Consider the following 14,280-nt stretch of genomic DNA (forward strand, 5'->3'; position numbering starts at 1 on the left):
TTGTATCTTCCATTCTGAAATGTCGACATGTCATCCATGTACACTATGAAATGACAATTGTACCTTTTACTCTGGAGTGGCAATTGCCATGAAGGAACATTGTAAGCCACATTGAGCCTGCAAATAGGTGAGAAAATGTGGGATACAAATGCAGCAAATAAATACATAAAATTATATTCCTGTGGGTGTCTCTAGCATTAGTGCATGCTAAAATGTTTGTGCGCCTTCAACGCGGCTTAGTAAACAGGGCCCATAGACTGAAAATTCAAACACAGAATAATACTTAACCCGAGAGACCTGAGTCCTGGGGGTAAATGGTTCTGAAAAACAAAACTTTGTTAAAAAGAATCGTTTCTCAGTTTGGATACTTTGTTGCCTATACTGAATTTTGATTAAATGGATGCCAGAGTAAAAATAATATTTATCTGATAAATGTTTTTCTGCTTATGTTTTGTTACATAGGGCCTCTTTTACAAACCCGCTCTAGTGATTCTCAGTGCGGCAAATAAGAGGAAACCCATTCAATCCCTATGGGCTTCTTCTCATTTACTGCACGGAAATCGCTAGCACAGTTTTGTAAAAGAAACCCATAGTTTACAAACTGGATCCAGTCAGGTCACCTAAAAAAATATAAAAGAGCAATATTTTATTATGTGATGGTGTTGTTGGTATTGTCTAAAGTGAAAATTTGAAGTTAGTGAATTTTACCTGATCACTTTCTTGAACCTTTCTATTCCCTTTCTTTATTCCTTCTCATTATCCTTTTTTCTGGTAAGTTCTTGTCTTCATGGGAAAAGAATCATACTTGAGGTAACAGACACAGACTACACTAATAGGGTAATTGTAGGGTATGGTTCGGCTCCCAGGGGGCAGGACTTACATTGCCATAGAGCTTGCGTATTTATTTATTTTTTTATTTATTGGGATTTATTAGCTGCCTTTAGGAAGAGATTCCCCTAAGGTGGTGCTTATCATTTTGTTCAGAGGACCTGTAAGGATAAGAACAAACGAGAAAAGGTTGACCCACTGAAAAACAATAACAATAACTTCATTGTTCTCACAAAATTTTGTCTTTTAACAGGATGCACGCCAGAAATTTCGCGCAGTTTTGGTAGAAGCAACGTTTAAGCTGGATGAACTTGTAAAGAAAATTGGAAAAGCTGTGGAAGACTCCAAACCATACTGGGAGGCAAGAAGGATAGCCAGGCAGGTGAGAGAACCTGTTTCCTTGTGGTTCTTGAGTACCTGAATGAGGCACAAGAAGCTTTCTTTTTACATCATCCTTTTTATTGTTTCTATTGTTAAAGCATCCCTATAACTATAAATGTTTGTATGCAACATAATCTCATGTATTTTTCGATACCTCTATTACAATGTTTCCTCTAAGCTGCATGGCTGTGTGGATGCACAGCATTTCTTAACTTGCCTTGCAGCAGTTCTCCATTGCCGTGCAGCAGGTACACCAGGACCTTTCTCACCTCCCTCCTGCCACCACCCCTGCCACTGCTGTTCCTTCTCTAGTCCACCAGAAGCAGTGGCTAAATCTACAATTACTGTGGGACTGGATTCTCTATTTGCATGGCTGAAGGTCCCGCCCCCTTCAATGTCACTTCCTGTTTTGAGCCAGGAGCCACACAAATGGACAGTCCAGCCCCATGGTGGTTGTAGCTTGTTTGTTGCTGCTGCTGCTGGTCTAGAGAAGCAGCAGTGGCAGTGGGGGTGTTGGGGGAGGGGAACAGAGGGGGCAGATGCTAGATTGGGAGGGAAACAAAGAGGGGCAGAGGCTGGATGGAAAAGGGGAGAGAAAGGAGGGCAGAGGCTGGATGGAAGGGAGCGTGAAGAATGGCAGAGGCTAGATGGAAAGGGGAGAGGGAGGGCAGAGGCTGAATGGAAGGGGAGAAGTAAGGAAGAGGCTGGATGGGAGAGAAGGAAGGCAGACACTGGACGGAATGGGGAGAGAAAGAGGACATGGATGGAAGGGGGGAGAAAGGACACATGCTGGATGGAAGGAGAGATAGAAAGTAGAGGTGTAGCCAGACTCAGTATTTTGGAGGGTCCCAGAGGTAAATTGGATGGGCCCTTCCACGTGCACATGCCCACCTCCCCCACAACCATACACCACAAATATCTTCCTGGAGATATTTTTTAAAAACATAAGAGGTTTTCTTTTTTCACCTACCCCACATCTTCTCCCTCTCCTCTGCGGCGTCCCGGCATCTGCGCTCCTGTCTCTAAAGTCCATCCCTCCCCAATGTCGGCACAGGCGTCCTCTGTGCCTGCAGCGATTCATTCTCGCTGCTTGCGCCGGCCCCGCAGGCTTCCATCTGCCATGTCTCGCCCTCACTGATGTCATTGCCTGTTTCCTTTCTGGTGGAAAGCGGCAGATGGCAGCAAGAATGAATTGCTGCAGGCACCTAGGACACCTGTACCGACACAGGGGAGGGAAGGGGTTCAGAGAACAGAGTGCAGATGCCGGGATGCCACGGAGGAGAGGGGGGGAAGAGAGCAGTGTGGTGCTGTAGCTGGGTAGGCCTGAGCCAAGATTGGATGGGCCTGTGTCCACCCAGGCCCACCCGTAGCTACGCCACTGATAGAAAGAGGACAAACCTTGGATGGAAGGAGGGATAGAAAGAGAATACACACTGAATGGAAGGGAGAAAAGAGAGAGGGTAGACAATGGAAGGAAGAGGGGGAGTGAAAGAGGACTGATGATGGATAGAAAGGTAGGAGAGAAAAGGGACAGATACTGGATGGAAGGGGGAATAGAGAGCAGATGTTGGATGGAGGGAGAGAATGAGGGCAGGTGCTGGATGGGGGGAGGGAAGTGATAGAATGGAAAATAAGAGGAAGTGGAATAGGCGAGCCAGGGTGAGGGAAAGAGATTGAAAGCTGTAAGTAAACACATTAAAACTGGGGGAAATTGGAGAAAGAATTACCTGAACAGAGGTAGAAAAATAAATCAAAGGAGGAGTAAAGAGAGAAAAATGACAAATGGACAGGAAATCTTGGCTAGAGAGCTAAGAAAAGAAGAGGAAAGCAGAAACCAGAGACTGGGAGCCAAAATGGTCAGGCAACAAAGGTAGAAAAAATAATTTTATTTTTAGTTTAGGATAAAGTAGTGTGGTAGCTGTATTAATAAACATTAATAAATATAAAAAGAAAATGGAAATAAGATATATTTTTATTGGACAAATGTTATTACTTTTTTGACTAATGTTTGGAGACCAAAAGCTCCTTCCTCAGGTCAGTATAGGATACCACAACAGCAGTATGCTGTCCTGACCTGAGGAAGGAGATATTGACCTCTGAAAGCTAATTTAAAAAAAATATATTTAGTCCAATAAAATGGTATTATCATATTTTCTGTTTGTTGTTTTATTTGTATTTGTTAATTTGTAATGTAGTGGTTGGAATATGTCAGTTTTATAAATTTATGTCTGCTCTCTTTATATTTTATATTGCACTGTATGCAGAATCTGGCTTCTTTGGATTTCAGTTTAATTTTTGTCTACATATTTATATTTTTAGTTTGTGGTTACTTATTCAATACTGGGTGAGGGTCTATCTGCATTCTGCGTGTGTGAAAGAAACTTTTTTTTTTAATCATCATTGATTGTACAGGATTAATCTGCACTAATCTGGCTTGTATAGTTTTCCAGTAGGTGTATTGATCTGGTATCCACTGCAGTGTTTCTGGTGCTGTCTTTTCCTAGGTAGATTCTTGTTGTGTGACTTGTGATATGGTAGAATTTCTCTATAGGTCCTGAGTGACATTTGTAGTGTTTTGTATTACTTCATAGTACACTTGGTACCGGATTTTGGGTTTAGATTTAGATCACATCTTTCTCAGTAGTAGCTCAAAGCAAATTATATTCAGGTACACTAGGTATTTCCCTGTCCCTGGGGGGCTTATATTTTAAGGCCCCCTTTTACAAAGCTGCACTAGTGTCTGTTGGTGCAGTAATATCAACACAGACCTATTTTTTTCAAAACCAAAGGGAGTGAGATATAAAAAATTGTTTAATTTATGTCTCTCATATTGAATGGCTAAAGTCTGGAATAGTCTTCCATAGGAGGTTAGATTTATAACAGACTACATGTCCATTCATAAAAAATTGAAAACTTGTAGTCGGAGGCTAATCATGGAGTCTTGTTGGTTTTATTTTATTCTAATAAAATCAGATACCGCATTCAGTTCAAGCTTCTCCTTCTTACTTACAAATGCACTCAGTCTGCTGCCCCTCACTACCTCTCTACCCTCATCTCCCCTTATGTTCCAGCCCGAAACCTCCGTTCACAGGACAAATCCCTCCTCTCATTACCCTTCTCCACCACCGCCAACTCCAGGCTCCGCTCATTCTGCCTCGCCTCACCCTATGCTTGGAACAACCTTCCCGAGCCCTTACGCCAAGCCCCCTCCCTGCCCATCTTCAAGTCTTTGCTTAAAGCCCACCTCTTCAATGCTGCGTTCGGCACCTAACTCTTACCTTTCAGGAATTCCAGACTGCCCAATTTGACTGCCCCTATCGGTCTGGCTGCTCACGCGTCCTTTAGATTGTAAGATCTTTGAGCAGGGATTGTCCTTCTATGTTAAATTGTACAGCGCTGCGTAACCCTAGTAGCGCTTTAGAAATGTTAAGTAGTAGTAATAATGTAACTGATTATTTTTTTTAGTTTGGATTAATTGTTTATAATTCTTAGTAATGACTAGCTGTTCTTATTGCACTCCATGTCGAGCTGTGAGGTATGTGCGGAATTATAAGAAATTGTATTGTGTTGGGAAAGGAGTGGGAATGGACAAAGACACACCTGGCCATGATGATCTTATAAGATTAATTTTCATCTTGTAAATCAGTTAAAAACCGTCTCGGAGGGGCCCTTTTACTAAGCCTCGTAGGCGCCTGCGCACGCCCAAAGCACGTCATTTTTGAGTTACTGCCCAGCTACCGCGTGGTCCCTGCGGTAAATTCATTTTTGACGCGCATCCGCTACGCACGCCAGAAATATTTTTATTTTCTGGCGCACGGGCAGTAATCGGCATTTTACGTGCGTAGACCATTACTGCCCAGTCACTGCGTGAGACCTTACCTTTAGGTTGATGGCTGGCGGGAAGGTCTCAGACCCAAAATGGATGTTCGTCAATTTTCATTTTGCCGCACATCCATTTTTGACAAAAATTTTTTAAAAGGCATTTTTTACAGGTGTGCTGAAAAATGATCCTGCGCGCGGCAAAAACGCGTCTACACTACTGCCATTTTTCAGCATGTCTTTGTAAAAGGGCCCCTGGGTGACTGTAGTCTAGCAGATATGTTGCTCTAAAATGATCTAAACGGCTGACCAATTGCAAATTCTTAAATCTTCAAGGGCAGTACAAAAAAAAAAAAAAAGAGTAAGCTATAAACAGAATAAAGAACAATAGGAAAACATCATCCGTTCAAAATGCTGACATGTGATTCCCCGCTCTGTTTCTGGTCCTGATTTATTGTTTTGCTTTCCTGTTGGTGCTGACGTCACCCCTTGTAGGGAATATTTTTACATTCATGAAGTCAGTGATTTTGGCTGTTACTGAAACTGACAAAAATTCTTGTGTAAAGTATTCAAATACGGCATGTGAATGTGGTTTTTGGAGGAAGAGAGACGGGAAGTTGTTAAAGATCTCTCCAAACTGCACGGCATTTCAAACAGAGCGTAAGAAGTAGGCTGTAGAGGTTTATGATAAAAAGAAAAATAATAATCAAAAGAAATATTTTACACATGTAAAATAAGGTGAGATATTCCCTGTCACACCTGAAGATGCTGTTATCTCACTGAAAAAAGTCATTGCATTCTAGGTGATAGAGACATATGTGCATCTGCCCTGAATATCAGGATTTGGTTGTAATTATTCACCTTTCCAAATCGGAGCCCTGGCTTCCCTGGTTCTCAGCCTCTTCCTCCGTATTTTCTGTTATTGATTTGTGTGCTGCTCTGGGAGCAGTTACCATTCTGCGTTGAAGAAACTCTTTCTTGAGGAGTGCTGTTCTGTGTTTGGTACTGAGCGGAGGTGGGGCTGCAAATTTCTTATTGATATTCAGAGTCCAGTTCTAAGCAGTGGAACCTTGGCGATCAGTTCACTCCTGTGTCTTAGCATCTTCAGGAAGTTGCTTAGTGGATGACTTTTCAACACTTATCTTGTATTTTTGGCTCAAGAAAACTACTGTGTCTCCGCCATTAAGTCCTAAAATGAAAATGAAGGGCTCAATTTCTAAACCATAATGCTGAGGTCTGTAACCAGCTGTATGTACCTTTCTCTATGCCAGTTGTCTTTTCTGTAATGATTCAGCCACTGAAAACAGTCAAAATGGCGCCTGCAGATTTAAAAGGATGCCCACAATCTTTGCATCAATATTAGCATATTAGAATATTAGCATATACACACATATGTGTGCACTTTTATATATGTGCAGATGCAACTTAACTTAAGGCATATGTACAAAACAGCGTACACAGAGGCAGAGCATAGGCGAGACATAGGCAAGTTGTATGGTATCTGCTGCATGTAGGCTCTAGCACACAGCTGTATGGTTGTTATAAGTGACCATGTCTAAATTTTAAACGCGTATATACCCAGCTATACTAGCATTCTATAAAGGAAAATAGGCACCTTCTTTCCATTATAGAATAGGATCCCATTGTGTGCCCTCTGGATGCCTAATTGTAGGTGCCCTGTTATAGAATTGCCCTCTGAGTGGATGATCACATTCTTACATCAGCTGATAGGTAGCTTGTGACCTAAATTACTGAGGTTGCCTCTTCTAAAGAAGGTGGGACTTACTGACTAGTTGTGTACATGCTCCGTACTCTTCACAGATAAGCCAGGTTGTTAAGTGCTGTCGAGTTGGTGTCGACTCATAATGACCCTCTGGATAGTTGCTCTGAACTCTGTTCGATCTTTAGTCAGGTAGCTAAACGTTGATAGAGTGGCGTCCAGAGCATGAGTGTTGCCAGACCTGCCATTTCAGGTGGCCCCCAAGTTCACCTGGGTGGGCCTTTCCCACCCCCAACCCCATACAGGTTTTTTTTAACCTTTCCCTCTGCCCCTGTGCCCATCTCTCCCTCTTTCTTCCCAACCATCCCCTCTGCCCCTACTCACATATCGTCATCTTCCCCTCCCCCGCCACCCAGCATGGGCCCCTCTTCCCTCTCCCCCCTGTCTGGCATCTGCCCATCTCTCTCTCAACCCCCCCCCCCCCAAGTCTACCTCCAAGCAGTCGCTGGCAGCGATTCCTATAGGCAACCTGCATTGGCCTTACGGGCTTCCTTCTATCACGTCCCCACCAGTGAAATGATGTCATTGAGGCAGGATGCAGTAGAGGGAATCCTGCAGGGCCGGCGCAGGTTGCCTACATGAATTGCTGTCGGTGATGGCTCGAAGGTAGACTTGGTGGGGGGGGAGCGGGGGGGTTCAGAGAGAGATGGGCAGATACAGTGCCACCAGCGGAGAGGAGAGAGTGAGAGGAGTGAGGCACTGACAATGAGGTGTTTTGGGGGCTATTAGACTGGTTGGGCCTGTGCCCACCTGTAGCTGTGCCACTGATCGATAGTTGTTGTGTTGATCCATTAAATTGCCAGTATTCCTCTTTTGCATTGATCTTCAACTTTGCCAAGCTTGATGTCTTTCTCTAATGATCTTTCTCTTCGCATGATGTGTCTGAAGTATGAAAGTTAAAGTCTCATTTGAGCTTCCAAAGAAAGCTTAGGTTTGATCTTCTCCAGTACCGACTTATATGTTCTTCAGGCAGTATGTGGTATATACAGATAAGCCAGGTGCCAGAAACAAACAAATCTTAAACTGTTTCCTTAGAACTATTTCTCTGGTAAGATGGCCATAGAAAAAGAAGGTGAGGAGCTTCTGGTTTGTATCTTCCTACCATGTCTTGGTTCTGCAGGGCAAACTTGATGTCAATCCACAGATCAGATGGATTGATAGAATAATGCAAGCACAGTGCTCTGAGGTATACCTAGGGTTACCATATTTTTGGATACAGAAAAGAGGACACAAAAAATAAAACGGTTGCTTCCTTTGCTAAAAAAAAAATATTTAATTGTAGCAAATGTGTAAATGGCTTTTAGTTAATGAACACACGTCAAAACAGTAACTGACTTACAGTTTAGCAGTGGACAATAATCTACTTTTCAAAAATGTCTGGATTTGAGTTTGGTTGAGTCTGAGCCCAAGTGTACTTATTAGAAGAACAGATATCCTTCAACAACTTTGGCTGGCTTCTGAGATAAGTGTGAAAGTCTTTGTATGACATATACTTAAAGTTGTGTTGCACAAACAAAATTCCTTTCACAGACTCAACCAGCAGGGAAACAGAAAGGAAATCAGCATTGCCTTTCTCTCTCTTTGGTAGTCCCATATGCCCAGTCTACTAGGCCAGAGATGGTTTCTCTCATTATGTGGATAGGTGTATTGGTCATGGGCACATAAAAGAAAGAGGACATTTTCCTAAAAATTAAAAAAACTGGAGGACTTATTCTCTTAAAAAAAGGTTATGGTAATCTTAGGTACGCCACCTCCTATGCCTTTGCAACCTTAGCTAACAACCAACGCTCCCTGCGTTGTCAGTCAGATAGTAAGAGAGAGAGAGAGAGATGCACGTTTTTGTTTTCTCTTACACAGATAGTATTTTTTGTCAGTGGCTCATGGTTTTGTTTAGAGATTCAGTACATGCATCATGCCAAGACAGGAAGAGGAAACGTTACATACATGAGTAGGGATGAGCTGAATGAGAAACAAACATAAGGCTTTTGTTTCGGTCACATTGTGTGGTGGAGATGAGGGGGACGGGAAATAGCAGTTATGCTTCGCTGGAGTTTCAGTGGCTGGGTAGCCAAAAATGTTCATACAAGCCCATATCTCTGTGGGTTTTTATATGTACCTAAAACAAATGAAACAGGAAAGAGCACAAGCAGGACCCAGCAGCAAGAATCAGACAGAAAAATGTGTCTGCGTGGCAGTCTTCCCTGGGGTCTGAGAAAGGGAAAAGGATCAGTGATTAAGAGCTTAGCTACATTAATGGTGAAAGCAGTAAGAAACTGTGTAGGGCACTGGGTTCTTCTTGGCATGCGGAGTGTTTATTGAACTACTTGTAGCGTGACCAGCCTTCTCAAAGGCAGTGAATACTGAAAGGGGGATGTGGCTGTAAGCTCTGTAAACGGCAGAACTACAAATGAGTCCTTAAAATTCAGCACGGGATATGCCTGTAGTACTGTGCCAGGTTGCCAGGACCCAGCATTTATTGGTAATTTGTCAAGCTTTAGTATACTGTAAGCTGTGTAAATGTTCAGGGAACAAAATCAGGCTGTCAGAGGACAGTGGCAAACCCTAAGCTTTCTCATATTGGCATTGCCTGAATTACTTCTCTCCATCTTAAGTAGATGAGCTCCACATTTTAAAATGTCCTGAAGAGGGGCTGGTTGCAGAGGTTATATATCAAGTAATGGCAGTGCAGTATATGTGTGTGTGTGGGGGGGGGGGGGGGGCGCAGGGTGGGTCAGCACCATTTTGACAAAGAGCCATTTAGCAGTATTGTATATACCATGGATTGGGGAGGGAGGATGGACAAAGTTCCTCCCCAATTCCCTGATTAGTTGCTGCAGACCTGCCCAGCACACAACTTGCTCTCAAATGCTGGCACTGGCTGGAAGAATTTTTAAAATCAGTGAGCTATCTATGCTAATTTCATTCATGGCAACATTAGCAACCTGGCCTAAGAGTTTGGAAAATGATTGTTGTGCTGACCATTGAGAGGTAAATAGTCATGGAGCTGATAAACCATCTTTCTGTGATGATACCAAGCAGTTTATATAGGAGGAGTAGCCTAGTGGTTAGTGCAGTGGACTTTGATCTTGGGGAACTGAGTACATATATTCAGGTACTTATTTTGTACTAGGGGCAATGGAGGATTAAGTGACTTGCCCAGAGTCACAAGGAGCTGCAGTGGGAATTGAACTCAGTTCCCCAGGATCAAAGTCCACTGCACTAACCACTAGGCTACTCCTTCATATGGAAGCCTGGCAGCTGGAAGCCAGAAGCCGGTCAGGAAGCACAGATAGGCAAGGAATGTGCATAAGAACTTGGAATTTTGTTGTTCTCTTGGCTGTAGTATCATAAGAACATAAGAATAGCCATACTGGGTCAGACCACCGGTCCATGTAGCCCAGTATCCTGCTTCCAGCAGTGGCCAATCTTGTCACAAGTACCTGGCAGAAACCCATATAGTAGGAATATTTCATGCTAGGGATCCCAGGGACAAGCAGTGGCAGTGGCTTCCCTTAACACATATGTGAAGCTGGTGAGCTGTATCTTCAAAGCTGTGACATTAGGGCTTACTGCCCATAGGTATCAAACCTGTGGTAACTTGACTGTCTTTTTGAGATGAGCTTTCAAATTATGCAACGAATCCAGTGCTTGTGATCTGGGTTGGATTTTTTCCAGGCAGTCGGCCGCTAACAGATCATAATTGTCTCTTGCCTGTGTTTTTATTCTTGCTGTATACCTCCTTGGGTGATTTCTTCAAAAAAATAAATGATCCCTGATTCCTCCCCCGCATTGCAAAAAAAAAAAGAAATTTGCTGAAAGTTGGAGTAAAAAGGGAAACATTATAGAGAATTTTCTTCTTCCATCATCTTTAAAAAGTGAAAAAAGAGTAGTCTATGGCAGATTTACAGAGTGCTGTCTGCATAACCTAAACACAGATTTAAATGACCTCTCTAGTGAATCATTGATCATTTATAATACTCCAGTCCAACCTGATATATGACTTATTTCAGCTATCATATTATGTTTACTGCAAACCCCTGTGTTAAACTGACTTCTCATCTCGTAGCTTCCCCGTCTGTCTTATGGGAAATTCCATGTCACAGACTTACATTTTCAGTTCTTCTTTCGTTGTCTTTGGTTGCTGCGTCTCGTGTTCCATCATTTGCCAAGGGTCACTGGTTTCAGTCGTTGTGGATTTCCTCCCTACTCAGGTGCTTCTTTCTTTCTGTTCAAATGAGTGGGAATGAGTGCAGTGGCGTGCGGAGGGTGGGGCGGTGGGGGTGGTTTGCCCCAGGTGCACGCTGCAGGAGGGGTGCAGGGAGCAGCCACACGGCTGTCGACTCTGCCAGTTCCCTGCTTCCTCTGATGTTACTTCCTGTTCCGGGGCAGAGGGAGCAGGGAACCGGCAGAGCCGACAGCTGCGTGGGTGCTCCCAGCACCCCAGGAGGTAAGAGCAATGCACCTGGGGGTGGGGGTGTGCTTGGAGGTGATGAGCGGGGGAGGGATGACACTGCACCTGGGGGGGAAGGGGAGTGCGCAGCAGTGATCCGCCCCAGGTGGCCGCCGACCAAGGAACACCACTGAATGGGTGATGGCCAGATAGATTTTATTTATTCACTTGCCAGCCAATATTAAGCACTATTTAACCAGCCAGGAACAGCTCCTGGCTAAGCGCTAATACTCAGCATGGGATAGCTGGTTGTTTCCGCTGAATATTAGCACTTATCCTGAAATTCCATATATGGCGCCTTAAATTGTGAGCACTAATTTGGCTGGCCAGCCAAATTGTACGCACAGCTTAATTGATTAACAAGCCAATCAGTGCTGATAATTGGTACTTAACCGATTAGCAGCACTAATTGGCTTTAATTAGAATTTACGCCCACAACTTTCTAGGCGTATTCTGTAATATGGTGTGCGTAAATTCAAATGGCATGGCCATGAGCGTGGAATGGGCTGGTTGTGGGTGTTTCAAAAAACTGCACACTATTATGGACTATACCAGATCTGTGCCTAACTTACGCATCCAGTTTTTCCTACATCAGCATACAGCTATGGAACGCACTACCAAAAGACTTGAAAACCATATACGACCATTTACACTTCAGAAAGACACTCAAGACCCACCTGTTTAAAAAGGCATACCCTACAGATCCAACGTAAATGCCTGATCTCTGCGACACAACAACGCTAAAGTTCGTAATGGCCATCACCGAACTCTCCCGTCGAATGATTCCTCTATGTGGTCCTACCACATGAACCTTACCCTATCACAACTTCACCTTGTATTTGTTTACACCGGAGTCTGCAACTGCTCTCCGGCACTATGTAAGCCACATTGAACCTACAAAGAGGTGGGAAAATGTGGGATACAAATGTAATAAATAAATAAACTTAGGCGCAGGTATTTAGACCTGCTTTTAGGTGGCCTAAATGGGTGTGCCTAAAGTTTAGGCTCAAGAACAGCACTTGAGTGTATTCTATAAAGTACGCCTAACTTTAGGCGCAGCTTATAGAATCACGCTAACCGCATGGCTTTACAGCTCTGATTTTTTAAGGTGCCATATATAGAATTTCTCCTTAGCGCATAGCAGCTAACCAGCTATATCGTGTGATATAACCGGCTAGCTGCAAATATTCAGGGCTTCGCAGGCTAAGTTTAGTGGCCAAATCGGACCACCTAAATAGCAGTGCTATTTTTGGCCGCTATAAACTTAGGCCAGTGCTGAGTTCCAGCGCTTAATTATACTTTGAGTGAAAAAATATTTCCTCCTATTTGTTTTAAAAGTATTTCCATGTAAAAGAACTTGTATTGCGTGACGTATTGCTGCTCCACAATCCAGAGTTTAAACCATTGTACACAGTACAAGGAGTTGTTTTATTGAACGTCTTTGATTTTGCTTGGAAGAATTTGTGATCCCTGATGAAGGCAAAGCTGAAACTTGGCCAGGTTGGGTCCCTTTCCAATACAATTGTTTTGGTGAATTCTGTTCTGTTTTTCATTCCCGGATCATCCTTGCTGTTTGTTTGCTTACATACTAATGAGATACATAACATGCAAATGCATGTAAAACAGCTCATTAGTATGAAAATATAATAACATGGTTCATAGTAAACAGGGAAAAACTGGCATTATTTTTCCATCCTGGGATCTCCGGGTCACAAAGCTGCCCCCTGATAACCCCCAATCACAACCCCCATCTCTCGAAAGCCATCCTGTATCTAAGCCCCTCTCCCAAAGACCCCCCCCCCCCATTCAAGACCCCAACTGGAAGGACATCCCACCCAGAAGGATCTCCTAATTAACAAATGCCCTCCCCTCCTCTCTTGGACCCTGGGGCTGCCTTCAAATATCCTTGTAATTAAGCTTTGGAATTCGTTGCCAGAGAATTTGGTAAAGGCGGTTAGCTTAGCGGGGTTTAAAAAAGGTCTGGACAGCTTCCTAAAGGAAAAATCCATAGACCATTATTAAATTGACTTGGGGAAAATCCACTGCTTATTTCTGGGATAAGCAGCATAAAATGTATTGAACCTTTTTGGGATCTTGCCAGGTATTTGTGACCTGGATTGGCCACTGTTGGAAACAGGATGGTGGGCTTGATGGACCTTTGGTCTGTCCCAGTGTGGCAATATTTTTGTACTTATGTCTCATCCAGCATATATGCAGATATGGTTAGTTGCATGTTATGCTACATGTTTATTAAATTTGGTGTACTATGGTTTTTTACAATAAAATAATACATTGAAATAGAAATGGAATGCCAATAAAATGATAGGAAAGATGAAGAGAATAGAGAAATATTCCAGAAGCTGTGCTGACAAAAACAACAATCAGCTGCTAACTACCCAGTCACCAAATACCTTTGTAAAAAGCAGAGTTTTTAGTGCTCTCCTAAATCTGGGCCAGGCACCCTTGGAACATAAGGGAAGCGGAAAGAGATTCCAAGTCGAAGGGGCTGTGTGGGAGAAAGCACATCGACACATAGATTCTATCATGCTCCTGGTGAAGAAGTAATGCTAAGTTGAAAATTTGTACATTGCATAATGGATGAGAGGAAGTATGTAATGTAATCAACGGAGCAAGATAAGAAGGAGCAGTTGAAAAACAGAACTTTGAAGGCCATACCTAAGAGTCTAAACTATCCTAAACAAAATCAGAAGCCATATATCCTGAGCAATTTTACATGAGGCTATTTCAGGCCTTTCAGAGTTACCCAGTTAGTATTTTTTTTTCTGCTAAAGTGATTAATTGTTGAAGATCAGAAACTGTGGACTTTACAGATTCTGTTTCTGTGCTTTCTCATTCTTTCTCTGAGCTACTGTTGTCTTTGGTTTTGTTGGTAAAACTTCTCAGCTTTGGACTATGAGCTATCCCTGAATGAAGTGTAAAGGAGCAAATGATCCTTCAGGCCTCAGGTCCCCCAGCGATTGCTGGTCCCATTCCTTGTTTCCAGCACGGAAGCTGATGAGGT

At 43.1% G+C, this 14,280-nt stretch overlaps 1 protein-coding gene across 1 annotated transcript in view; it reads left to right on the top strand.

Moving 5' to 3' along the window:
- SH3BP5 (SH3 domain binding protein 5) overlaps positions 1–14,280 on the top strand; it is a 144,675-nt gene that overhangs the window by 54,496 nt on the left and 75,899 nt on the right. The window contains exon 3 of the mRNA XM_030206301.1: positions 1,082–1,210. Coding sequence (XP_030062161.1) covers positions 1,082–1,210 — 129 coding nt within the window. The remainder of the gene's footprint in view (positions 1–1,081; positions 1,211–14,280) is intronic.

Source organism: Microcaecilia unicolor, chromosome 1, assembly GCF_901765095.1.
Source record: "Microcaecilia unicolor chromosome 1, aMicUni1.1, whole genome shotgun sequence".
NCBI classification, from domain to species: Eukaryota; Metazoa; Chordata; class Amphibia; order Gymnophiona; family Siphonopidae; genus Microcaecilia; species Microcaecilia unicolor.